Source organism: Carassius gibelio, chromosome A3 (genome assembly GCF_023724105.1).
Source record: "Carassius gibelio isolate Cgi1373 ecotype wild population from Czech Republic chromosome A3, carGib1.2-hapl.c, whole genome shotgun sequence".
Lineage (NCBI taxonomy): Eukaryota > Metazoa > Chordata > Actinopteri > Cypriniformes > Cyprinidae > Carassius > Carassius gibelio.
In genome coordinates, this window is record NC_068373.1 from 28,434,945 (window position 1) to 28,462,888 (window position 27,944).

General features: G+C 33.7%; 1 protein-coding gene across 5 annotated transcripts; it reads left to right on the forward strand.

The window, feature by feature from the left end:
* On the forward strand, positions 1 to 27,944 carry LOC127955920 (MIF4G domain-containing protein B). Of its 5 annotated transcripts, none has more exons than XM_052553594.1 (6): positions 1 to 19; positions 25,233 to 25,315; positions 25,396 to 25,505; positions 25,579 to 25,734; positions 26,213 to 26,305; positions 26,682 to 27,944. In XM_052553594.1, exons 2-6 carry the CDS (start codon positions 25,234 to 25,236, stop codon positions 26,907 to 26,909), a joined length of 669 nt encoding a protein of 222 aa, XP_052409554.1. In that variant the 5' UTR covers positions 1 to 19; position 25,233; the 3' UTR covers positions 26,910 to 27,944. The 5 variants fall into 5 exon arrangements, with proteins under 5 accessions (XP_052409554.1, XP_052409545.1, XP_052409536.1 ...); XM_052553585.1 differs by lacking the exon at positions 1 to 19 and adding an exon at positions 10,530 to 10,548; XM_052553576.1 differs by lacking the exon at positions 1 to 19 and adding an exon at positions 16,618 to 16,637.

Here is a 27,944-nt window from a genome sequence, read left to right on the forward strand (position 1 = left end):
ACGCTCAACTGGGCTGAAGGTGAGAAACAGAGGTGGGTAGAGTAGCCAAAAATTGTACTCAAGTAAAAGTACTTTTACTTCAGAATAATACGACTCAAGTAAAAGTAAAAAGCAGTCATCCAAATAATTACTTGAGTAAGAGTAAAAAAGTGTTTGGTGAAAAAACTACTCAAGTACTGAGTAACTATTGAGTAACGTCTGATTTATTTTTTAACAAGCATTCAATCAGACAGACAAAAATACAAAATAATAATGTTTAAGCAAATTATAGTTAATCAAATCAATAAAATAAATGAATTAATTACAAAACAGCTTAAATTAAAATAATCCAGGTAAATTCCAAAAGAGATCAGATGTGCTAAAACACTAGTCACATTTAAATCTAGGCTCAAAACTCATCTGTTTAGCTGTGCATTTATTGAATGAGCACTGTGCAATGTCCGAACTGATTGCACTATATTTTCACTGTTTTTTTTAATGTAAAATATTTTTGTAACTGTTTTTAAATTCATTGTAATTAAGTACATTTTTTAGTCATTTTAAAAGTTTTAAAATTGCTTGTTTTATTTTTGTTATAATTTTTCTTTATGATTATTTTACTTTCTTTTATGTAAAGCACTTTGAATTACCATTGTGTATGAAATGTGCTATATAAATAAACTTGCCTTGCCTTGCCTATGTGTTAGTGGGCTTATACACACACACAAACACACACACACACACTACCGGTCAGAGTTTGGGATCAGAATGGTTTTTAATGTTTTTTTACAGGAATTTATTTTACTCATCAAGACAGCATTTATTTGATAAAAAATACTGGAAAACGTGTAATATTGTGAAATATTATTAATTTTTTTCTTTTTTAATATACATGAAAGTGTAATTTATGCATGTGATGTGCAGCTGTATTTTCGGCATCATTCCTCCAGTCTTCAGTGTCACATGATCTTCAGAAATCTGAATAATATGATGATTTATTATTAGAATTATCAACAGTTTTTCTGATAAATATTATTTTGGAAACTGTAATACTTTTTTCAGGATTCTTTGATGAATAAAAAGTTAAAAAGAAGAGTATTTATTTAAAATATAAATATTTTCTAACAATTTTCACTACAGTTCAATGGTTTGGGGTCAGTAAATTTGTATCCTTTTTTTTTTTTTTACAAGAAATTGTATTCTTTATTAGATTTTAAAATCTTTTATTCAGGATGTGTTAAATTGATAAGAAGTGATATCAAAGATTAATATTGTTAGAAGAGATTTATATTTTGAATAAACGCTGTTCATTAAAAAATGTTATACATCGAAGAATCCTTAAACAAGTATCACAGATTCCAAAATAATATTTGGTAGCACAACTATTAATAATCCTAATAATAAATCATCATATTTTCATGATTTCTGTAGATCATGTGACACTGAAGACTGGAGGAATGATGCTGAAAATACAGCTACACATCACAGAAATAAATGATATTTTAAAGGATATTATAATAGAAACCGTTATTTTATATATTTTATTTTGATAAGTTTGAATTATTTCTGATTTTTGACTGTAGCATCACTATCAATAGCCGCGTGTCGACAGCAGACGCGCGTGATGACCAAACACAGCAGAACGGTAGGAAACTTCACTCCTCTTATTATTTCTCTTTTACTATAGCGATTTATTTTTAGATACGTGATCTGAGTCTTTCATAGAGTTGTTTTATAAACGCAGTAATTTTGAAATCAGCTCTGAAAGTTCCTGTCAGTGTTTAAAAACTAATTATGATTTAATAACGTGTTGAATGAATTTGGTAAGAAATGTATTCTGTTTTTATACAAAGAGGTTATTAATATAGGCTGAAATAATAATACATAGTGTTTTTTTATAGTTTAAATGTGATCTTATGGTGCATTGCTCGTTAAAAGTTAGGCTGTTAATATAATATAGAGAAAGACCATTCTTAATTATTTTTACTATGTTAAAATAAATGTATTTTTTTCATTCTTTGGTCGAAGTTTTCAGATCGGGACTTCGGAGCCTGTTAGCGACTCGGTTGATTCACATCGGCACTTTGAAGCATGTTCGCGACTCCGTTGATTCAGATCGGCACTTCGGAGCCTGTTCGCGACTCGGTTGATTCAGATCGGCACTTCGGAGCCTGTTCGCGACTCGGTTGATTCAGATCGGCACTTCGGAGCCTGTTCGCGACTCCGTTGATTCAGATCGGCACTTCGGAGCCTGTTCGCGACTCCGTTGATTCAGATCGGCACTTCGGAGCCTGTTCGCGACTCGGTTGATTCAGATCGGCACTTCGGAGCCTGTTCGCGACTCCGTTGATTCAGATCGGCACTTCGGAGCCTGTTCGCGACTCCGTTGATTCAGATCGGCACTTCGGAGCCTGTTCGCGACTCGGTTGATTCAGATCGGCACTTCGGAGCCTGTTCGCGACTCGGTTGATTCAGATCGGCACTTCGGAGCCTGTTCGCGACTCCGTTGATTCAGATCGGCACTTCGGAGCCTGTTCGCGACTCCGTTGATTCAGATCGGCACTTCGGAGCCTGTTCGCGACTCGGTTGATTCAGATCGGCACTTCGGAGCCTGTTCGCGACTCCGTTGATTCAGATCGGCACTTCGGAGCCTGTTCGCGACTCCGTTGATTCAGATCGGCACTTCGGAGCAGGAAGTGTTTGTGAAACAGTTAATTCGTGATAAATGAATATTTGACCTGATGCTTTTTTTTTTTACCTGTCCATGGGATTTTTAAATGATTTCAATGACTTTTGGATGTCAATACTTCTTGTACCTCAGTTGCATGTGTTGTGTTTTATGAATTGTGGATGGATTAATCAACTGAGAAATGAAATTGAACATAAATTATCATGAACTCTTAAAGATGATGATGAAAAGAAAAGGTAATATTGCATATAAAATTATATCTAAGTATGAACTTACTTGCGCAATACAGTAAATATTTTTACTCTACCCTAAATCAGTGAATTTTTTTTTGGCTCAGTTTACAGAATAGTGTACGTCACACATCCTTTGATTATGATGCAACATAGTTTCCTCCTCAGATGAGTATTTAGCATCTTTATTATTATGGGGATTAGTGTGTATAAGTGCTACACACACACACACGGGTCAGAGTTTGGGATCAGAATGATTTTTTATGTTTTATGTATTTTTATTTATTTTTTTCTCACAGGAGTTTACTCATCAAAACTGCATTTATTTGATCAAAAATACAGGAAAAAAGTGAAATATTATTATGAAGTAAAACAACATTATTTTTATTTTAATATACATTCAAATCTATTTTATTTCTGTGATTTCCAGCATCATTTCTCCAGTCTTCAGTGTCACATGATCTTCAGAAATCAGAATAATATTAAATGATGATTTATTATCAGAGTTGTGCTGCTGAAACAGTGATACTTCTTTCAGGATTCTTTGATGAATTAAAAGTTAAAAGGAAGAGCATTTATTTAAAATAGAAGACTTTTCTAACAATAAACACTAGAGTTCAAAAGTTTGTGGTCAGTAAAATTTATTGTTTTTGTAAAAAAAAAATAGAACTCTTTTAGGATATATTGTTGATTTTGATTCAGATCGGGAATTCGGAGCATGTTCGCGACTCTGTTGATTCAGATTTATTAACTGAGAAATAAAGTTGAACAGAAATGATCATGAACTCTTAAAGATGATGATGAAAAGAAAATGTAATTGTAATGTATTGTGTTGCCACTAGAGCGCGCTGTTACGTTGTCGGCGCCTGCGATTTTTGTACAGATCAGCTTGAGTTGCCGTTCCGTGCTCTGCAGTAAAATCAACTATCGTGCAGTTACTTTTGCTGTCTTTATTGCCTCCAGTGTCTTACATGGTGTCAGAAGTGTAACATGGCTTCCCCACAATTTGAGCACCCAAAGACTGACTGGGAGGCTGCAGATTTATACCAGGAATTCGACCGTTTTCGGAGCCATGTCACGTTTGTTTTTGATGGAGCACTATCCGAAATAACTGCAAAGCAGCAAGCCGGCTGGCTGGGTACGTGGATAGGCGGTCAAGGCAGAGAAATTTACAAAACGCTCAACTGGGCTGAAGGTGAGAAACAGAGGTGGGCAGAGTAGCCAAAAATTGTACTCAAATAAAAAAGTACTATTACTTCAGAATAATACGACTCAAGTAAAAGTAAAAAGTAGTCATCCAAATAATTACTTGAGTAAGAGTAAAAAAGTGTTTGGTGAAAAAACTACTCAAGTACTGAGTAACTATTGAGTAACGTCTGACTATTTTTTAACAAGCATTCAATCAGACAGACAAAAATACAAAATAATAATGTTTAAGAAAATTATAGTTAATCAAATCAATAAAATAAATGAATTAATTACAAAACAGCTTAAATTAAAATAATCCAGGTAAATTCCAGAAGAGATCAGATGTGCTAAAACACTAGTCACATTTAAATCTAGGCTCAAAACTCATCTGTTTAGCTGTGCATTTATTGAATGAGCACTGTGCAATGTCCGAACTGATTGCACTATATTTTCACTGTTTTTTTTTTAATGTAAAATATTTTTGTAACTGTTTTTAAATTCATTGTAATTAAGTAAATTTTTTAGTCATTTTAAAAGTTTTAAAATTGCTTGTTTTATTTTTGTTATAATTTTTCTTTATGATTATTTTACTTTCTTTTATGTAAAGCACTTTGAATTACCATTGTGTATGAAATGTGCTATATAAATAAACTTGCTTGCCTTGCCTATGTGTTAGTGGGCTTATACACACACACACACACACACACACTACCGGTCAGAGTTTGGGATCAGAATTATTTTTAATGTTTTTTTACAGGAATTTATTTTACTCATCAAGACAGCATTTATTTGATAAAAAATACTGGAAAACGTGTAATATTGTGAAATATTTTTTTTTTTTCTTTTTTAATATACATGAAAGTGTAATTTATTCATGTGATGTGCAGCTGTATTTTCGGCATCATTCCTCCAGTCTTCAGTGTCACATGATCTTCAGAAATCTGAATAATATGATGATTTATTATTAGAATTATCAACAGTTTTTCTGATAAATATTATTTTAGAAGCTGTAATACTTTTTTCAGGATTCTTTGATGAATAAAAAGTTAAAAAGAAGAGCATTTATTTAAAATATAAATATTTTCTAACAATTTTCACTACAGTTCAATGGTTTGGGGTCAGTAAATTTTTATCCTTTTTTTTTTTTTTACAAGAAATTGTATTCTTTATTAGATTTTAAAATCTTTTATTCAGGATGTGTTAAATTGATAAGAAGTGATATCAAAGATTAATATTGTTAGAAGAGATTTATATTTTGAATAAACGCTGTTCATTAAAAAATGTTATACATCGAAGAATCCTTAAAGAAGTATCACAGATTCCAAAATAATATTTGGTAGCACAACTATTAATAATCCTAATAATAAATCATCATATTTTCATGATTTCTGAAGATAAGATCACTGAAGACTGGAGGAATGATGCTGAAAATACAGCTGCACATCACAGAAATAAATTATATTTTAAAGGATATTAAAATAGAAACCGTTATTTTATATATTTTATTTTGATAAGTTTGAATTATTTCTGATTTTTGACTGTAGCATCATTATCAATAGCCGCGTGTCGACAGCAGACGCGCGTGATGACCAAACACAGCAGAACGGTAGGAAACTTCACTCCTCTTATTATTTCTCTTTTACTATAGCGATTTATTTTTAGATAAGTGATCTGAGTGTTTCATAGAGTTGTTTTATAAACGCAGTAATTTTGAAATCAGCTCTGAAAGTTCCTGTCAGTGTTTAAAAACTAATTATGATTTAATAACGTGTTGAATGAATTTGGTAAGAAATGTATTCTGTTTTTATACAAAGAGGTTATTAATATAGGCTGAAATACTAATACATAGTGTTTTTTGTAGTTTAAATGTGATCTTATGGTGCATTGCTCGTTAAAAGTTAGGCTGTTAATATAATATAGAGAAAGACCATTCTTAATTATTTTTACTATGTTAAAATAAATGTATTTTTTAAATTCTTTGCTCGAAGTTTTCAAATCGGGACTTCGGAGCCTGTTAGCGACTCGGTTGATTCACATCGGCACTTCGAAGCATGTTCGCGACTCATTCAGATCGGCACTTCGGAGCCTTTTCGCGACTCTGTTGATTCAGATCGGCACTTCGGAGCCTGTTTGCGACACTGTTGATTCAGATCGGCACTTCTGAGCCTGTTCGCGACTCCGTTGATTCAGATCGGCACTTCGGAGCCTGTTCGCGACTCGGTTGATTCAGATCGGCACTTCGGAGCCTGTTCGCGACTCGGTTGATTCAGATCGGCACTTCGGAGCCTGTTTGCGACTCCGTTGATTCAGATCGGCACTTCGGAGCCTGTTTAACAAGCATTCAATCAGACAGACAAAAATACAAAATAATAATGTTTAAGCAAATTATAGTTAATCAAATCAATAAAATAAATGAATTAATTACAAAACAGCTTAAATTAAAATAATCCAGGTAAATTCCAGAAGAGATCAGATGTGCTAAAACACTAGTCACATTTAAATCTAGGCTCAAAACTCATCTGTTTAGCTGTGCATTTATTGAATGAGTACTGTGCAATGTCCGAACTGATTGCACTATATTTTCACTGTTTTTTTTTTTTTTTATGTAAAATATTTTTGGAACTGTTTTTAAATTCATTGTAATTAAGTAAATTTTTTAGTCATTTTAAAAGTTTTAAAATTGCTTGTTTTTTTTGTTATAATTTTTCTTTATGATTATTTTACCTTCTTTTATGTAAAGCACTTTGAATTACCATTGTGTATGAAATGTGCTATATAAATAAACTTGCCTTGCCTTGCCTATGTGTTAGTGGGCTTATACACACACACACACACACACACACTACCGGTCAGAGTTTGGGATCAGAATGATTTTTAATGTTTTTTTACAGGAATTTATTTTACTCATCAAGACAGCATTTATTTGATAAAAAATACTGGAAAACGTGTAATATTGTGAAATATTATTAATTTTTTTCTTTTTTAATATACATGAAAGTGTAATTTATTCATGTGATGTGCAGCTGTATTTTCGGCATCATTCCTCCAGTCTTCAGTGTCACATGATCTTCAGAAATCTGAATAATATGATGATTTATTATTAGAATTATCAACAGTTTTTCTGATAAATATTATTTTAGAAGCTGTAATACTTTTTTAGGGATTCTTTGATGAATAAAAAGTTAAAAAGAAGAGCATTTATTTAAAATATAAATATTTTCTAACTATTTTCACTACAGTTCAATGGTTTGGGGTCAGTAAATTTTTATCCTTTTTTTTTTTTTACAAGAAATTGTATTCTTTATTAGATTTTAAAATCTTTTATTCAGGATGTGTTAAATTGATAAGAAGTGATATCAAAGATTAATATTGTTAGAAGAGATTTATATTTTGAATAAACGCTGTTCATTAAAAAATGTTATACATCGAAGAATCCTTAAAGAAGTATCACAAATTCCAAAATAATATTTGGTAGCACAACTATTAATAATCCTAATAATAAATCATCATATTTTCATGATTTCTGAAGATCAGATCACTGAAGACTGGAGGAATGATGCTGAAAATACAGCTGCACATCACAGAAATAAATGATATTTTAAAGGATATTAAAATAGAAACCGTTATTTTATATATTTTATTTTGATAAGTTTGAATTATTTCTGATTTTTGACTGTAGCATCATTATCAATAGCCGCGTGTCGACAGCAGACGCGCGTGATGACCAAACACAGCAGAACGGTAGGAAACTTCACTCCTCTTATTATTTCTCTTTTACTATAGCGATTTATTTTTAGATACGTGATCTGAGTCTTTCATAGAGTTGTTTTATAAACGCAGTAATTTTGAAATCAGCTCTGAAAGTTCCTGTCAGTGTTTAAAAACTAATTATGATTTAATAACGTGTTGAATGAATTTGGTAAGAAATGTATTCTGTTTTTATACAAAGAGGTTATTAATATAGGCTGAAATAATAATACATAGTGTTTTTTATAGTTTAAATGTGATCTTATGGTGCATTGCTCGTTAAAAGTTAGGCTGTTAATATAATATAGAGAAAGACCATTCTTAATTATTTTTACTATGTTAAAATAAATGTATTTTTTTAATTCTTTGCTCGAAGTTTTCAAATCGGGACTTCGGAGCCTGTTAGCGACTCGGTGGATTCACATCGGCACTTCGAAGCATGTTCGCGACTCGTTTGATTCAGATCGGCACTTCGGAGCCTTTTCGCGACTCTGTTGATTCAGATCGGCACTTCGGAGCCTGTTCGCGACTCTGTTGATTCAGATCGGCACTTCTGAGCCTGTTCGCGACTCCGTTGATTCAGATCGGCACTTCGGAGCCTGTTCGCGACTCGGTTGATTCAGATCGGCACTTCGGAGCCTGTTCGCGACTCGGTTGATTCAGATCGGCACTTCGGAGCCTGTTCGCGACTCCGTTGATTCAGATCGGCACTTCGGAGCCTGTTCGTGACTCGGTTGATTCAGATCGGCACTTCTGAGCCTGTTCGCGACTCGGTTGATTCAGATCGGCACTTCGGAGCCTGTTCGCGACTCGGTTGATTCAGATCGGCACTTCGGAGCCTGTTCGCGACTCGGTTGATTCAGATCGGCACTTCGGAGCCTGTTCGCGACTCGGTTGATTCAGATCGGCACTTCGGAGCCTGTTCGCGACTCCGTTGATTCAGATCGGCACTTCTGAGCCTGTTCGCGACTCCGTTGATTCAGATCGGCACTTCGGAGCCTGTTCGCGACTCCGTTGATTCAGATCGGCACTTCGGAGCCTGTTCGCGACTCGGTTGATTCAGATCGGCACTTCGGAGCCTGTTCGCGACTCGGTTGATTCAGATCGGCACTTCGGAGCCTGTTCGCGACTCCGTTGATTCAGATCGGCACTTCGGAGCCTGTTCGCGACTCGGTTGATTCAGATCGGCACTTCGGAGCCTGTTCGCGACTCCGTTGATTCAGATCGGCACTTCGGAGCCTGTTCGTGACTCCGTTGATTCAGATCGGCACTTCGGAGCAAGAAGTGTTTGTGAAACAGTTAATTCGTGATAAATGAATATTTGACCTGATGCTTTTTTTTTTTACCTGTCCATGGGATTTTTAAATGATTTCAATGAATTTTGGATGTCAATACTTCTTGTACCTCAGTTGCATGTGTTGTGTTTTATGAATTGTGGATGGATTAATCAACTGAGAAATGAAGTTGAACATAAATTATCATGAACTCTTAAAGATGATGATGAAAAGAAAAGGTAATATTGCATATAAAATTATATCTAAGTATGAACTTACTTGCGCAATACAGTAAATATTTTTACTCTACCCTAAATCAGTGAAATTTTTTTTGGCTAAGTTTACAGAATAGTGTACGTCACACATCCTTTGATTATGATGCAACATAGTTTCCTCCTCAGATGAGTATTTAGCATCTTTATTATTATGGGGATTAGTGTGTATAAGTGCTACACACACACACACACACACACACACGGGTCAGAGTTTGGGATCAGAATGATTTTTTATGTTTTATGTATTTTTATTTTATTTTTTCTTACAGGAGTTTACTCATCAAAACTGCATTTATTTGATCAAAAATACAGGAAAAAAGTGAAATATTATTATGAAGTAAAACAACATTATTTTTATTTTAATATACATTAAAATCTATTTTATTTCTGTGATTTCCAGCATCATTTCTCCAGTCTTCAGTGTCACATGATCTTCAGAAATCAGAATAATATTAAATGATGATTTATTATCAGAGTTGTGCTGCTGAAACAGTGATACTTCTTTCAGGATTCTTTGATGAATTAAAAGTTAAAAGGAAGAGCATTTATTGAAAATAGAAGACTTTTCTAACAATAAACACTAGAGTTCAAAAGTTTGTGGTCAGTAAAATTTATTGTTTTTGTAAAAAAAAAAATAGAACTCTTTTAGGATATATTGTTGATTTTGATTCAGATCGGGAATTCGGAGCATGTTCGCGACTCTGTTGATTCAGATTTATTAACTGAGAAATAAAGTTGAACAGAAATGATCATGAACTCTTAAAGATGATGATGAAAAGAAAATGTAATTGTAATGTATTGTGTTGCCACTAGAGCGCGCTGTTACGTTGTCGGCGCCTGCGATTTTTGTTCAGATCAGCTTGAGTTGCCGTTCCGTGCTCTGCAGTAAAATCAACTATCGTGCAGTTACTTTTGCTGTCTTTATTGCCTCCAGTGTCTTACATGGTGTCAGAAGTGTAACATGGCTTCCCCACAATTTGAGCACCCAAAGACTGACTGGGAGGCTGCAGATTTATACCAGGAATTCGACCGTTTTCGGAGCCATGTCACGTTTGTTTTTGATGGAGCACTATCCGAAATAACTGCAAAGCAGCAAGCCGGCTGGCTGGGTACGTGGATAGGCGGTCAAGGCAGAGAAATTTACAAAACGCTCAACTGGGCTGAAGGTGAGAAACAGAGGTGGGCAGAGTAGCCAAAAATTGTACTCAAGTAAAAGTACTTTTACTTCAGAATAATACGACTCAAGTAAAAGTAAAAAGTAGTCATCCAAATAATTACTTGAGTAAGAGTAAAAAAGTGTTTGGTGAAAAAACTACTCAAGTACTGAGTAACTATTGAGTAACGTCTGACTATTTTTTAACAAGCATTCAATCAGACAGACAAAAATACAAAATAATAATGTTTAAGAAAATTATAGTTAATCAAATCAATAAAATAAATGAATTAATTACAAAACAGCTTAAATTAAAATAATCCAGGTAAATTCCAGAAGAGATCAGATGTGCTAAAACACTAGTCACATTTAAATCTAGGCTCAAAACTCATCTGTTTAGCTGTGCATTTATTGAATGAGCACTGTGCAATGTCCGAACTGATTGCACTATATTTTCACTGTTTTTTTTTAATGTAAAATATTTTTGTAACTGTTTTTAAATTCATTGTAATTAAGTAAATTTTTTAGTCATTTTAAAAGTTTTAAAATTGCTTGTTTTATTTTTGTTATAATTTTTCTTTATGATTATTTTACTTTCTTTTATGTAAAGCACTTTGAATTACCATTGTGTATGAAATGTGCTATATAAATAAACTTGCTTGCCTTGCCTATGTGTTAGTGGGCTTATACACACACACACACACACACACACACACACACACTACCGGTCAGAGTTTGGGATCAGAATTACTTTTAATGTTTTTTTACAGGAATTTATTTTACTCATCAAGACAGCATTTATTTGATAAAAAATACTGGAAAACGTGTAATATTGTGAAATATTATTATTTTTTTCTTTTTTAATATACATGAAAGTGTAATTTATTCATGTGATGTGCAGCTGTATTTTCGGCATCATTCCTCCAGTCTTCAGTGTCACATGATCTTCAGAAATCTGAATAATATGATGATTTATTATTAGAATTATCAACAGTTTTTCTGATAAATATTATTTTAGAAGCTGTAATACTTTTTTCAGGATTCTTTGATGAATAAAAAGTTAAAAAAAAAGAGCATTTATTTAAAATATAAATATTTTCTAACAATTTTCACTACAGTTCAATGGTTTGGGGTCAGTAAATTTTTATCCTTTTTTTTGATAAGAAGTGATATCAAAGATTAATATTGTTAGAAGAGATTTATATTTTGAATAAACGCTGTTCATTAAAAAATGTTATACATCGAAGAATCCTTAAAGAAGTATCACAGATTCCAAAATAATATTTGGTAGCACAACTATTAATAATCCTAATAATAAATCATCATATTTTCATGATTTCTGAAGATAAGATCACTGAAGACTGGAGGAATGATGCTGAAAATACAGCTGCACATCACAGAAATAAATGATATTTTAAAGGATATTAAAATAGAAACCGTTATTTTATATATTTTATTTTGATAAGTTTGAATTATTTCTGATTTTTGACTGTAGCATCATTATCAATAGCCGCGTGTCGACAGCAGACGCGCGTGATGACCAAACACAGCAGAACGGTAGGAAACTTCACTCCTCTTATTATTTCTCTTTTACTATAGCGATTTATTTTTAGATAAGTGATCTGAGTGTTTCATAGAGTTGTTTTATAAACGCAGTAATTTTGAAATCAGCTCTGAAAGTTCCTGTCAGTGTTTAAAAACTAATTATGATTTAATAACGTGTTGAATGAATTTGGTAAGAAATGTATTCTGTTTTTATACAAAGAGGTTATTAATATAGGCTGAAATACTAATACATAGTGTTTTTTGTAGTTTAAATGTGATCTTATGGTGCATTGCTCGTTAAAAGTTAGGCTGTTAATATAATATAGAGAAAGACCATTCTTAATTATTTTTACTATGTTAAAATAAATGTATTTTTTAAATTCTTTGCTCGAAGTTTTCAAATCGGGACTTCGGAGCCTGTTAGCGACTCGGTTGATTCACATCGGCACTTCGAAGCATGTTCGCGACTCATTCAGATCGGCACTTCGGAGCCTTTTCGCGACTCTGTTGATTCAGATCGGCACTTCGGAGCCTGTTTGCGACACTGTTGATTCAGATCGGCACTTCTGAGCCTGTTCGCGACTCCGTTGATTCAGATCGGCACTTCGGAGCCTGTTCGCGACTCGGTTGATTCAGATCGGCACTTCGGAGCCTGTTCGCGACTCGGTTGATTCAGATCGGCACTTCGGAGCCTGTTCGCGACTCGGTTGATTCAGATCGGCACTTCGGAGCCTGTTTCCGACTCCGTTGATTCAGATCGGCACTTCGGAGCCTGTTTAACAAGCATTCAATCAGACAGACAAAAATACAAAATAATAATGTTTAAGCAAATTATAGTTAATCAAATCAATAAAATAAATGAATTAATTACAAAACAGCTTAAATTAAAATAATCCAGGTAAATTCCAGAAGAGATCAGATGTGCTAAAACACTAGTCACATTTAAATCTAGGCTCAAAACTCATCTGTTTAGCTGTGCATTTATTGAATGAGTACTGTGCAATGTCCGAACTGATTGCACTATATTTTCACTGTTTTTTTTTTTTTTTTATGTAAAATATTTTTGGAACTGTTTTTAAATTCATTGTAATTAAGTAAATTTTTTAGTCATTTTAAAAGTTTTAAAATTGCTTGTTTTTTTTGTTATAATTTTTCTTTATGATTATTTTACCTTCTTTTATGTAAAGCACTTTGAATTACCATTGTGTATGAAATGTGCTATATAAATAAACTTGCCTTGCCTTGCCTATGTTTTAGTGGGCTTATACACACACACACACACACACACACACACACACACTACCGGTCAGAGTTTGGGATCAGAATGATTTTTAATGTTTTTTTACAGGAATTTATTTTACTCATCAAGACAGCATTTATTTGATAAAAAATACTGGAAAACGTGTAATATTGTGAAATATTATTAATTTTTTTCTTTTTTAATATACATGAAAGTGTAATTTATTCATGTGATGTGCAGCTGTATTTTCGGCATCATTCCTCCAGTCTTCAGTGTCACATGATCTTCAGAAATCTGAATAATATGATGATTTATTATTAGAATTATCAACAGTTTTTCTGATAAATATTATTTTAGAAGCTGTAATACTTTTTTCTGGATTCTTTGATGAATAAAAAGTTAAAAAGAAGAGCATTTATTTAAAATATAAATATTTTCTAACAATTTTCACTACAGTTCAATGGTTTGGGGTCAGTAAATTTGTATCCTTTTTTTTTTTTACAAGAAATTGTATTCTTTATTAGATTTTAAAATCTTTTATTCAGGATGTGTTAAATTGATAAGAAGTGATATCAAAGATTAATATTGTTAGAAGAGATTTATATTTTGAATAAACGCTGTTCATTAAAAATGTTATACATCGAAGAATCCTGAATGAAGTATCACAGATTCCAAAATAATATTTGGTAGCACAACTATTAATAATCCTAATAATAAATCATCATATTTTCATGATTTCTGAAGATCAGATCACTGAAGACTGGAGGAATGATGCTGAAAATACAGCTGCACATCACAGAAATAAATGATATTTTAAAGGATATTAAAATAGAAACCGTTATTTTATATATTTTATTTTGATAAGTTTGAATTATTTCTGATTTTTGACTGTAGCATCACTATCAATAGCCGCGTGTCGACAGCAGACGCGCGTGATGACCAAACACAGCAGAACGGTAGGAAACTTCACTCCTCTTATTATTTCTCTTTTACTATAGCGATTTATTTTTAGATACGTGATCTGAGTCTTTCATAGAGTTGTTTTATAAACGCAGTAATTTTGAAATCAGCTCTGAAAGTTCCTGTCAGTGTTTAAAAACTAATTATGATTTAATAACGTGTTGAATGAATTTGGTAAGAAATGTATTCTGTTTTTATACAAAGAGGTTATTAATATAGGCTGAAATAATAATACATAGTGTTTTTTATAGTTTAAATGTGATCTTATGGTGCATTGCTCGTTAAAAGTTAGGCTGTTAATATAATATAGAGAAAGACCATTCTTAATTATTTTTACTATGTTAAAATAAATGTATTTTTTAAATTCTTTGCTCGAAGTTTTCAAATCGGGACTTCGGAGCCTGTTAGCGACTCGGTGGATTCACATCGGCACTTCGAAGCATGTTCGCGACTCGTTTGATTCAGATCGGCACTTCGGAGCCTGTTAGCGACTTGGTTGATTCAGATCGGCACTTCGGAGCCTGTTCGCGACTCCGTTGATTCAGATCGGCACTTCGGAGCCTGTTCGCGACTCCGTTGATTCAGATCGGCACTTCTGAGCCTGTTCGCGACTCCGTTGATTCAGATCGGCACTTCGGAGCCTGTTCGCGACTCCGTTGATTCAGATCGGCACTTCGGAGCCTGTTCGCGACTCGGTTGATTCAGATCGGCACTTCGGAGCCTGTTCGCGACTCCGTTGATTCAGATCGGCACTTCGGAGCCTGTTCGTGACTCCGTTGATTCAGATCGGCACTTCGGAGCCTGTTCGTGACTCGGTTGATTCAGATCGGTACTTCGGAGCCTGTTCGCGACTCCATTGATTCAAATCGGCACTTCGGAGCCTGTTCGCGACTCCGTTGATTCAGATCGGCACTTCGGAGCAAGAAGTGTTTGTGAAACAGTTAATTCGTGATAAATGAATATTTGACCTGATGCTTTTTTTTTTTAACCTGTCCATGGGATTTTTAAATGATTTCAATGACTTTTGGATGTCAATACTTCTTGTACCTCAGTTGCATGTGTTGTGTTTTATGAATTGTGGATGGATTAATCAACTAAGAAATGAAGTTGAACATAAATTATCATGAACTCTTAAAGATGATGATGAAAAGAAAAGGTAATATTGCATATAAAATTATATCTAAGTATGAACTTACTTGCGCAATACAGTAAATATTTTTACTCTACCCTAAATCAGTGAATTTTTTTTTGGCCCAGTTTACAGAATAGTGTACGTCGCACATCCTTTGATTATGATGCAACATAGTTTCCTCCTCAGATGAGTATTTAGCATCTTTATTATTATGGGGATTAGTGTGTATAAGTGCTACACACACACACACACACACACACGGGTCAGAGTTTGGGATCAGAATGATTTTTTATGTTTTATGTATTTTTATTTTTTTTTTTCTTACAGGAGTTTACTCATCAAAACTGCATTTATTTGCATCAAAAATACAGGAAAAAAGTGAAATATTATTATGAAGTAAAACAACATTATTTTTATTTTAATATACATTAAAATCTATTTTATTTCTGTGATTTCCAGCATCATTTCTCCAGTCTTCAGTGTCACATGATCTTCAGAAATCTGAATAATATTAAATGATTATTTATTATCAGAGTTGTGCTGCAGAAACAGTGATACTTCTTTCAGGATTCTTTGATGAATGAAAAGTTAAAAAGAAGAGCATTTATTTAAAATAGAAGACTTTACTAACAATAAACACTAGAGTTCAAAAGTTTGTGGTCAGTAAAATTTATTGTTTTTGTAAAAAAAAAAATAGAACTCTTTTAGGATATATTGTTGATTTTGATTCAGATCGGGAATTCGGAGCATGTTCGCGACTCTGTTGATTCAGATTTATTAACTGAGAAATAAAGTTGAACAGAAATGATCATGAACTCTTAAAGATGATGATGAAAAGAAAATGTAATTGTAATGTATTGTGTTGCCACTAGAGCGCGCTGTTACGTTGTCGGCGCCTGCGATTTTTGTTCAGATCAGCTTGAGTTGCCGTTCCGTGCTCTGCAGTAAAATCAACTATAGTGCAGTTACTTTTGTTGTCTTTATTGCCTTCAGTGTCTTACATGGTGTCAGAAGTGTAACATGGCTTCCTCACAATTTGAGCACCCAAAGACTGACTGGGAGGCTGCAGATTTATACCAGGAATTCGACCGTTTTCGGAGCCATGTCACGTTTGTTTTTGATGGAGCACTATCCGAACTAACTGCAAAGCAGCAAGCCGGCTGGCTGGGTACGTGGATAGGCGGTCAAGGCAGAGAAATTTACAAAACGCTCAACTGGGCTGAAGGTGAGAAACAGAGGTGGGTAGAGTAGCCAAAAATTGTACTCAAGTAAAAGTACTTTTACTTCAGAATAATACGACTCAAGTAAAAGCAAAAAGTAGTCATCCAAATAATTACTTGAGTAAGAGTAAAAAAGTGTTTGGTGAAAAAACTACTCAAGTACTGAGTAACTATTGAGTAACGTCTGATTTATTTTTTAACAAGCATTCATTCAGACAGACAAAAATACAAAATAATAATGTTTAAGCAAATTATAGTTAATCAAATCAATAAAATAAATGAATTTATTACAAAACAGCTTAAATTAAAATAATCCAGGTAAATTCCAGAAGAGATCAGATGTGCTAAAACACTAGTCACATTTAAATCTAGGCTCAAAACTCATCTGTTTAGCTGTGCATTTATTGAATGAGTACTGTGCAATGTCCGAACTGATTGCACTATATTTTCACTGTTTTTTTTTTAATGTAAAATATTTTTGTAACTGTTTTTAAATTCATGGTAATTAAGTACATTTTTTAGTCATTTTAAAAGTTTTAAAATTGCTTGTTTTATTTTTGTTATAATTTTTCTTTATGATTATTTTACTTTCTTTTATGTAAAGCACTTTGAATTACCATTGTGTATGAAATGTGCTATATAAATAAACTTGCCTTGCCTTGCCTATGTGTTAGTGGGCTTATACACACACACACACACACACACACACACTACCGGTCAGAGTTTGGGATCAGAATGGTTTTTAATGTTTTTTTACAGGAATTTATTTTACTCATCAAGACAGCATTTATTTGATTAAAAAATACTGGAAAACGTGTAATATTGTGAAATATTATTAATTTTTTTCTTTTTTAATATACATGAAAGTGTAATTTATTCATGTGATGTGCAGCTGTATTTTCGGCATCATTCCTCCAGTCTTCAGTGTCACATGATCTTCAGAAATCTGAATAATATGATGATTTATTATTAGAATTATCAACAGTTTTTCTGATAAATATTATTTTGGAAACTGTAATACTTTTTTCAGGATTCTTTGATGAATAAAAAGTTAAAAAGAAGAGCATTTATTTAAAATATAAATATTTTCTAACAATTTTCACTACAGTTCAATGGTTTGGGGTCAGTAAATTTGTATCCTTTTTTTTTTTTTACAAGAAATTGTATTCTTTATTAGATTTTAAAATCTTTTATTCAGGATGTGTTAAATTGATAAGAAGTGATATCAAAGATTAATATTGTTAGAAGAGATTTATATTTTGAATAAACGCTGTTCATTAAAAAATGTTATACATCGAAGAATCCTGAATGAAGTATCAAAGATTCCAAAATAATATTTGGTAGCACAACTATTAATAATCCTAATAATAAATCATCATATTTTCATGATTTCTGAAGATCAGATCACTGAAGACTGGAGGAATGATGCTGAAAATACAGCTGCACATCACAGAAATAAATGATATTTTAAAGGATATTAAAATAGAAACCGTTATTTTATATATTTTATTTTGATAAGTTTGAATTATTACTGATTTTTGACTGTAGCATCACTATCAATAGCCGCGTGTCGACAGCAGACGCGCGTGATGACCAAACACAGCAGAACGGTAGGAAACTTCACTCCTCTTATTATTTCTCTTTTACTATAGCGATTTATTTTTAGATACGTGATCTGAGTCTTTCATAGAGTTGTTTTATAAACGCAGTAATTTTGAAATCAGCTCTGAAAGTTCCTGTCAGTGTTTAAAAACTAATTATGATTTAATAACGTGTTGAACTAATTTGGTAAGAACTGTATTCTGTTTTTATACAAAGAGGTTATTAATATAGGCTGAAATAATAATAAATAGTGTTTTTTATAGTTTAAATGTGATCTTATGGTGCATTGCTCGTTAAAAGTTAGGCTGTTAATATAATATAGAGAAAGACCATTCTTAATTATTTTTACTATGTTAAAATAAATGTATTTTTTTCATTCTTTGGTCGAAGTTTTCAGATCGGGACTTCGGAGCCTGTTAGCGACTCGGTTGATCCACATCGGCACTTCGGAGCCTGTTCGCGACTCGGTTGATTCAGATCGGCACTTCGGAGCCTGTTCGCGACTCGGTTGATTCAGATCGGCACTTCGGAGCCTGTTCGCGACTCGGTTGATTCAGATCGGCACTTCGGAGCCTGTTCGCGATTCCGTTGATTCAGATCGGCACTTCGGAGCCTGTTCGCGACTCGGTTGATTCAGATCGGCACTTCGGAGCCTGTTCGCGACTCCGTTGATTCAGATCGGCACTTCTGAGCCTGTTCGCGACTCCGTTGATTCAGATCGGCACTTCGGAGCAGGAAGTGTTTGTGAAACAGTTAATTCGTGATAAATGAATATTTGACCTGATGCTTTTTTTTTTTACCTGTCCATGGGATTTTTAAATGATTTCAATGACTTTTGGATGTCAATACTTCTTGTACCTCAGTTGCATGTGTTGTGTTTTATGAATTGTGGATGGATTAATCAACTGAGAAATGAAGTTGAACATAAATTATCATGAACTCTTAAAGATGATGATGAAAAGAAAAGGTAATATTGCATATAAAATTATATCTAAGTATGAACTAACTTGCGCAATACAGTAAATATTTTTACTCTACCCTAAATCAGTGAATTTTTTTTGGCTCAGTTTACAGAATAGTGTACGTCACACATCCTTTGATTATGATGCAACATAGTTTCCTCCTCAGATGAGTATTTAGCATCTTTATTATTATGGGGATTAGTGTGTATAAGTGCTACACACACACACACACACACACACACACACACACACACGGGTCAGAGTTTGGGATCAGAATGATTTTTTATGTTTTATGTATTTTTATTTATTTTTTTCTTACAGGAGTTTACTCATCAAAACTGCATTTATTTGATCAAAAATACAGGAAAAAAGTGAAATATTATTATGAAGTAAAACAACATTATTTTTACTTTAATATACATTAAAATCTATTTTATTTCTGTGATTTCCAGCATCATTTCTCCAGTCTTCAGTGTCACATGATCTTCAGAAATCAGAATAATATTAAATGATGATTTATTATCAGAGTTGTGCTGCTGAAACAGTGATACTTCTTTCAGGATTCTTTGATGAATGAAAAGTTAAAAAGAAGAGCATTTATTTAAAATAGAATACTTTTCTAACAATAAACACTAGAGTTCAAAAGTTTGTGGTCAGTAAAATTTATTGTTTTTGTAAAAAAAAAAAAATAGAACTCTTTTAGGATATATTGTTGATTTTGATTCAGATCGGGAATTCGGAGCATGTTCGCGACTCTGTTGATTCAGATTTATTAACTGAGAAATAAAGTTGAACAGAAATGATCATGAACTCTTAAAGATGATTATGAAAAGAAAATGTAATTGTAATGTATTGTGTTGCCACTAGAGCGCGCTGTTACGTTGTCGGCGCCTGCGATTTTTGTTCAGATCAGCTTGAGTTGCCGTTCCGTGCTCTGCAGTAAAATCAACTATCGTGCAGTTACACTCGCTGTCTTTATTGCCTCCAGTGTCTTACATGGTGTCAGAAGTGTAACATGGCTTCCCCACAATTTGAGCACCCAAAGACTGACTGGGAGGCTGCAGATTTATACCAGGAATTCGACCGTTTTCGGAGCCATGTCACGTTTGTTTTTGATGGAGCACTATCCGAACTAACTGCAAAGCAGCAAGCCGGCTGGCTGGGTACGTGGATAGGCGGTCAAGGCAGAGAAATTTACAAAACGCTCAACTGGGCTGAAGGTGAGAAACAGAGGTGGGTAGAGTAGCCAAAAATTGTACTCAAGTAAAAGTACTTTTACTTCAGAATAATACGACTCAAGTAAAAGTAAAAAGTAGTCATCCAAATAATTACTTGAAAAAGAGTAAAGTAAAGTACTGAGTAACTGTTGAGTAACGTCTGATTTATTTTTTAACAAGCATTCAATCAGACAGACAACAATACAAAATAATAATGTTTAAGCAAATTATAGTTAATCAAATCAATAAAATAAATGAATTAATTACAAAACAGCTTAAATTAAAATAATCCAGGTAAATTCAAGTACTTAAAAAATAAAATTAATAAAAAATAAATAAGCACAAGTAACACAAATTTCCAAACCTTTATAATTTTTTACCAGGCTTTGCAGCAGGAACTAGAACAATGCAGCCCATAAACTCTCATAACTGTGAGTGTGAGAGAGAGAGCTAGAGTATGTGCGAGAGACATTTTCACTGGATCTATAAAGCCTCATCAGTTACGTGTTATTATTTGTTGTGGAGTTCATCTGTAGGCTAAAGTGCAATCAAAATGAAAAGCAGACTACAAGTGTGCCACTTTTTGATTTGTATTTACTTGTTTTATAAAATTTTCTCAACGATAGTAAATTATTAGTGTTTAAAGATGTATTATTTAGATTTTATCCCAGTATTTCAAAGGGAATGAGCTGTGTTCTGACCTGAGACACAAGAAAGAGAGAAAAAAAAAGAAAGCAAAATGTTAGGATTGAACACAGAGAAAGCAATAAAACAACTAGATATCATGTAATGTACAATCAAATTACATTACATGAATATGTCACAGTTAGCCTATACTAAATTAGCAGATTTGTAAACCGAAAAAATCAACGAAATCCACAAGTGAGACAAATGTGAGCTTTCAATTAATAATTTTCCAAACCTAACTAAACAACTGGAGGCAAAGTTTTTTTTTTTTTTTTTTTAACTGCACGTAGATCACAAACCTCTGAAATCGGTTGATAAATTTGAACGTTATGGTGTTTTTATTCAGTAAAAACCGCAGCTCCCCCGTTTACTTTCATTTGTTTTAAGGCAGTCTTGCCCTCACTAACATGGCGGATTCTGACAGGTCCTGAAATTAAAGCTGCGCGCTCTTTCACCGCCCCCTGCTGGCTGGCTGCAGTACAGGCCATAAACACCGCCCCCTCCATGTAAACGAATGGGACTTGAGTCAAATTTAAAATAAATGAATAATTAAATGACGCTTCCAATACAGTTTTATCAAAAGATGGTTTTGATCATTTAAGATAGTTGTTATTATGCTAATATATATTAAATTGTTAATTTTTGTTATAAGTTTGATTTTAACTGTCACCCGGGCCCCTATGGGCCACCTACGTTTACTTCAATATATTACAATTAAATCCTAATCTAATCATGACAAACTATATATTGTTGAAAAGGTCTAAGACTCCTAAATAGTTATTTTATAAATCTTTTTTTTTTTTTTTTAATTATGTAGGAAAATTAATGGATTAATTTATGGCTAGAGTGTACCTCAAAAACCTACATCATAACAGGAGTCCTTTGTTGCCTTTTTCTCTATCACACTTTAGAAATCATCAGAAATTATATATCACTTGAAAACTTAAAATCTCAAAATTCATCTTTTGAAACCCATTTTTAAAATCAAGCACTGCATCACCATGAAAATGGTACATCAAAGTCATGTTATAAAATGTTTTCAGTCATGAATGATAAAAATGTAGATTTGCATCATGCACTTTCAAGTCTATGTTCAAAATTGTAAGTGACAGTTAACAGGTTAAGTGGTTAACTAGTAATTTGATGCTATAAAAATGGGGCTCCACCTCATGACACTTTTTATAAATATATAAATTTATTTAAATTCCAGGAGAGAAGCATTTGTTTGTGAAAATTTGATAAATGAAAGTTTAGAAATGTTTAGTTGCAAAGCAAAAATAAATTAAGATCGTCAACCTAAATAATACTATATAATAATCCATATACGTGTTTTTTTGTTTGTTTGTTTTTTTGTAATTGCTTGATCTAATTTACATTAAAAGTATAATTAAGAGTGGCAATGTCTAAGAAGTTCAAACCTCAATTTTCAGTTGTATTCATAACTACAGATTTCTTAATATAACGAGTTTTATTTTTCCATAAAAAATGAAAAGCATATTATCAAATGTTATTCTGGACTGCTAGAGAAAGAGCCCTCTGCTTTTGTATCCATAACTCTCCCTCTCAAAGATAACTCTCTTAATAACCACTGATTTAACTTTTTCTTCGTCTTATCAATAACGGTATATTAGCTCACATCTTCCACAAATAAATGGTAAATCACACTGCTTAAGAGACATTAATTCACACGTATTAATATCCAAATGAAGGCCTGAAGCTTTAGAGAAAATACGTTTAATATTAATAGCTTTGGGTATTTCCCCAGCATTTTTTTTTTTCAAAAGAGTGATATCATTTGTTAATTGAATAATGGTGATGATGTTATCTGCAACTGTAATTCCTCTTAAAGTGCTCTGTTTAATAGAATCAGTGAGTAGTTGTGAATAGAGTAAGAACAGACACTACTGCACAGAGTCTGGCTCCAAATGACGTAATTTACTCAAGATGGCAGCGTCCGTCCATAATGAGATGCTTTGGTTTCACTTTACTATAGTGGAAGGAATAGGAGACGCTTCGTCCATCTTTTTTTACGGTCTATGAGAGAGACACACTTTGCTTATTAATATTAACATTTGTTCATGTAAAAGTTGCTTCTCAACCATTCTATGGGGTCCAGTATAACGCAATGAATATTCAAAACAGAACGTCTGTTTTTCAGCCAATCAGTTAGGTCAACCGAGCAACGTCAGATTACGTAATTAATATTCATAAGAGAAGACGGCACACGGGCAAAGTGTTGGCAGATTCGCCTGCGGGAGACCGAAGCGAAAGAGCGAGGGTTAGATATGTGAAAAACATTTGACCGTTTACGGTTTTTAATGTAAGTTTTGTCCTTATGAACATGCGATATTACGCCCTCTTACATTTTAGTAGTATATACAAATAATTTTATATGCCTTTCATAGTGTTGTTAAACGGATAGGTGTGCTACGGTACACGCTAACGTTAGTTGTTGTTTACCTAACGTACTTTATATTTCAAAGAGTTACAGTCACAATAGTCATTGCCTTGGAAGTGTGTATTTGATTTTGCTGTTGCCTTTAAATGAAGTTTTACTGTCTTTTTGATCGGTTTTATGAGTTTTTAGTAACGTTAGTTAGGGGTGGTCACAACTAACCAAAATAGAAATGTTTTTCTTCGCTTCGACGTTTGTGTATTTTCACTGTGAGAAAGTAAAGTTCAGTCCTACAATCGACTTTTAAGTTATTTGAAATTGATTTCTTCAAAGGGTGTTTTTGTCAGTAATAACGAGCAGTTTGTCGTGAAGCTGATGGTGTTTGGTCGGTTGTTGTACGTTAATCCGTTTATCCTCGTTTAACTCACGAGCTGCTCTCGATTCCCTTTGAAAGTCAGACTGATGACATCATCACATATTTCACACGTCATCTGTTTCACCAGAGCAGTGACAATATGACAATAACGAGTTATTGGTCTGAGTTGCATTGCCATTAAAGTTCTAGTAGTTATTAATGCAAAGCAGACAAAAACTATACATGGAGGGGAAATATATTAAGGCTCTGGATTTTTTTTCAGGGATATTTTTACTTTTCCTATTGTAAATTGGTTCCGGTTAATGTTTTTTTAGAGAAATACTTTACATTAGCAATTCCGTGAAACCCCTATGATAGCTAGATGTATCTGGCAACTACATGTCAACATGGTCTTTAAACCTAGAATTACATTTAAACAGCTGTGAATTAACAGATAAAGATAAAATTAACTTTTGGGCAAAACATTTATTCCCATCACATCTGGTGCATTTCCAATGTCTGTCCCCCGATCGCATATAAATTAAGCAGAACAATCTTTCTCTATAAAGTACATTGTTCTCTGACTTTATATTGTGATCTTGTGTTTTTCATATTCAACTTTGAGTGTTGTTATTACACTAAGATCATGATTTTATGGTCAACTTTGTCATATGTTGCAGGCATGAGATTTGGTTGTCAGTATTTGTCTGTAACAGGATTGCTAAATGTACTTCAACTTAAAGGGATACTTCACCCAAAAATGAAAATTCTGGGTCACACTTTATTTTAAGGTCAAATTCTCGCTATTAACAATTCATTGACTACAACTTTTGACTCCAAATTTGCTGCTTATTAATAGTTAATAAGGTAGTTGTTAGGTTTAGGTATTGTGTAGGATTAGGGATGTAGAATATGTGCTTTATAAGTACTAATAAACAGCCAATGTGTTAATAATAGCATGCTAATAAACCTATACTGAAGTGTTACCACATTCTGTCATTAATTACTTACCCTCATGTTTTTCCAAAAACCTGTAAGACCTCAGTTCATCTTCTAAATACAAGTTAAACTTTCTGACCCTACATATACATCAAGGTAACTACCGAATTCAAGGCCCAAAAAGGTAGTAAAGACTGCATCAAAACAGTCCATGTGACATCAGCGGTTCAACTGTAATATTATGAAGAAACGATAATACTTCTTGTGTGCATAGAAAACAAAAATAATGAATTTATTCAACAGTTCTTCTCTTCCCTGTCAGTGTCCACTGCCATTCACAAGAGTACCACGACACATTTTTCACAGAAAAACTGATCTTATGTGCCTGAAGGTTGATTATTGACTGATCGGTGGATTGATTCCCTGTCTTGCATCCTACACAGAATGGAGAACTCATCTAAAGAAGAGTACAAGATCCAGTCGTTTGATTTGGAGACACAGAAACTCCTCAAAACTGCCTTGAAAGGTTATCATCTTGAATCTGCAACAGTTTTGCATGACATATTTTACTGTTAGGCTCACAAATGTTGTTGTTGTTGTCCTCAGACCCAGGTTCAGTTGACCTGGAGAAAGTGTCTAATGTAATAGTGGACCAGTCTCTGAAGGACCAGAACTTCAGCAGAGAGGCCGGACGCATCTGTTACACGATTGTCCAGGTAAATAAACGCACCATGTGTAGCTTGTAGTTTGTTAGGACTGAGTTGTAAGCATGTTACTGACTTTATGCAGGCAGAGGCCAAGCAGACCAACGGGAATGTGTTTCGGCGTAATCTTCTGAACCGACTGCAGCAGGAATTTAAAGCCAGAGAGGAGACGCGGAAGAGATCCACTCAGGAGTGGGTTTGTCTTGTGTCCTTCATCTGTAACATCTTCGACTACCTCAAGGTGAAAAGTTGCCTTCTGTTTTAAAGCTTAAAGGAATATTTAAAGGAAAACTTGCTAAAGATGTACTCACACCCAGGTCAATCAAGATGTAGATAAGTTTGTTTCTTCATCAGAACAGATTTGGAGTAATGTAGCATTGCTTCATTTGTTCACCAATGGATCCTCTGCAGTAAATGGGTGCCATCAGAATAAGAATAAGTGTGGATTATTGTGATTTTTTTTATCTGCTGTTTGAACCGTCATTCTGACGGCACCCATTCACTGCAGAGCTTTATTGGTGAGCAGCTTTGCTCTAATGTGCTCTTATTAAGAATCAAACACATATATATTTTGGATGGTCTGAGAGTGAGCCAGTTCTCAGTGAGTTAAAATTTTAAGTTAACAGTGTCTTATTTAAGAAGGTATGTAGGGTAACTATAATTAAAATGCATATGTAAATTCATTTGAAATGCTTACAAAATTTTTCTCTGTGCTGCAGGTGAACAACATGCCCATGATGGCGCTTGTGCACCCTGTCTATGACTGTTTGTTCAGACTGGCCCAGTCCGATGCCCTGCAGAATGAGGAGGAGGTGAATCTTGAACGTTGTTAGTGGTTGACTGAAATGGATTTATGGAACGATTGAGTAAATAAATTAGTGATAATCAAAAAATGGCAAAAATGAATTTTCAGTTTCATCAGAAATTGGTTTGGAAGGCCAAAATTGACCACAAGATTATGACATTTAATCAGAGCTTCTCAGATGACATTTTTTGACTGTGTTACTGATTATCAGTTATTAATTCATCAGGTTTCTCAGACTTCAGCTCTTGTGGATCAGTGGTTTCTGATTTTTCAGGGTTTTTTTTCTGACACCTCAATTATGTCTTCATCATTCATCTGTTAGTTTGTAGCAATGTTTAATCTTACCCAGATGTTGAAGTCCTCTGCTTTATCTCTTGTCTCAGGTGGACTGTCTGGTGTTACAGTTGCACCGAATCGGAGATCAGCTGGAGAAGATGAACATGCAGCTCATGGATGAGCTGTTCAATCTGCTGAGGGATGGATTCCTCCTGCAGGAGGACCTGAGCTCCATGGGCCGCCTGCTCCTGCTCGAGATCCTTGAGTTTCGTGCGGGAGGCTGGACTCTCAGCGAAACGGCTCAGAAATACTACTACAGCGAAGTGACGGACTGAGGCCTTCACCAATCAGGAGAGAGACACAAGAAGGAGAGATGAAATTGCAATCCATAGGAAGCAAGTGTGGAGGTTTTATTTTTAAAGATTTACCTTTGATGAAGGCTTGGAGATTCACTAGGTATGAGGTTTGACATGAAATTAACATTTGTCAAATTTAGGTAGTACTGTTTTTTTTTTTTTTTAAGGCAACTTCAATTGATGTGAAGTTCATCTTATTCACTTTCATATTACACATTCCTGATTTTATTTATTCACATCCAGTTAGTGGAAACTTTTATTACTAAAGGACTTGTCAATGCTGCTTTTTTGGGCCATAATCACAGTATATTTAGTCATAATAATCACAGATCTTTAGACATTTTAGTTTGAAAGTGAATGGAGTTCAAGTACATCTCCATCTGATCATTGAAGTGTTGCAATAGCAGCATTACGATCATAATTCATTTGATTTAGGTCTTTTATTTCTGTCACGGACTGTAATCATAACAGATGATTAGATGCTTTTAATATCAATATATTTCATACATTTTTAGTGGTTTTATTTTATTAAATTGTCTAACAAATGATATTTGCCTCAGTAGGAAGAACAGCTATTTCTATTGTATAGAAAGGATTACTTTATATATATTTGTTTTGTAATATGTCTTATACAATTTAAACCTGTGAAAAAATCAGTTTTTAATGAACCAAAAACAGTTTATAAGAATCAAATTTATACTTAAAGTAAACTGGAACAAAACTTCTGCAGGTGCTGGATGAAGACAAAGAGTCACAAATGTGTATGTGTTTGCACAGTTATGACAATATTTTTCTTATTTCGTATCATTTCAATCTGATGAAGATCCACTGGACTGAAATGTGAACATGAAGTCAGGTGATATGCCAAAATGTTGTGTTTGAAAGTATAAAAAGTAAGCTCCTGTGCAGCTGCTTTTGGCCTCACTGATTCCTCAGGCTCTTGGAGATTAGACAATGACTTGTATAGCCACAAGTTTCAAATAAAGAACAAACTGTGTTTCTGAGTCAAGATAA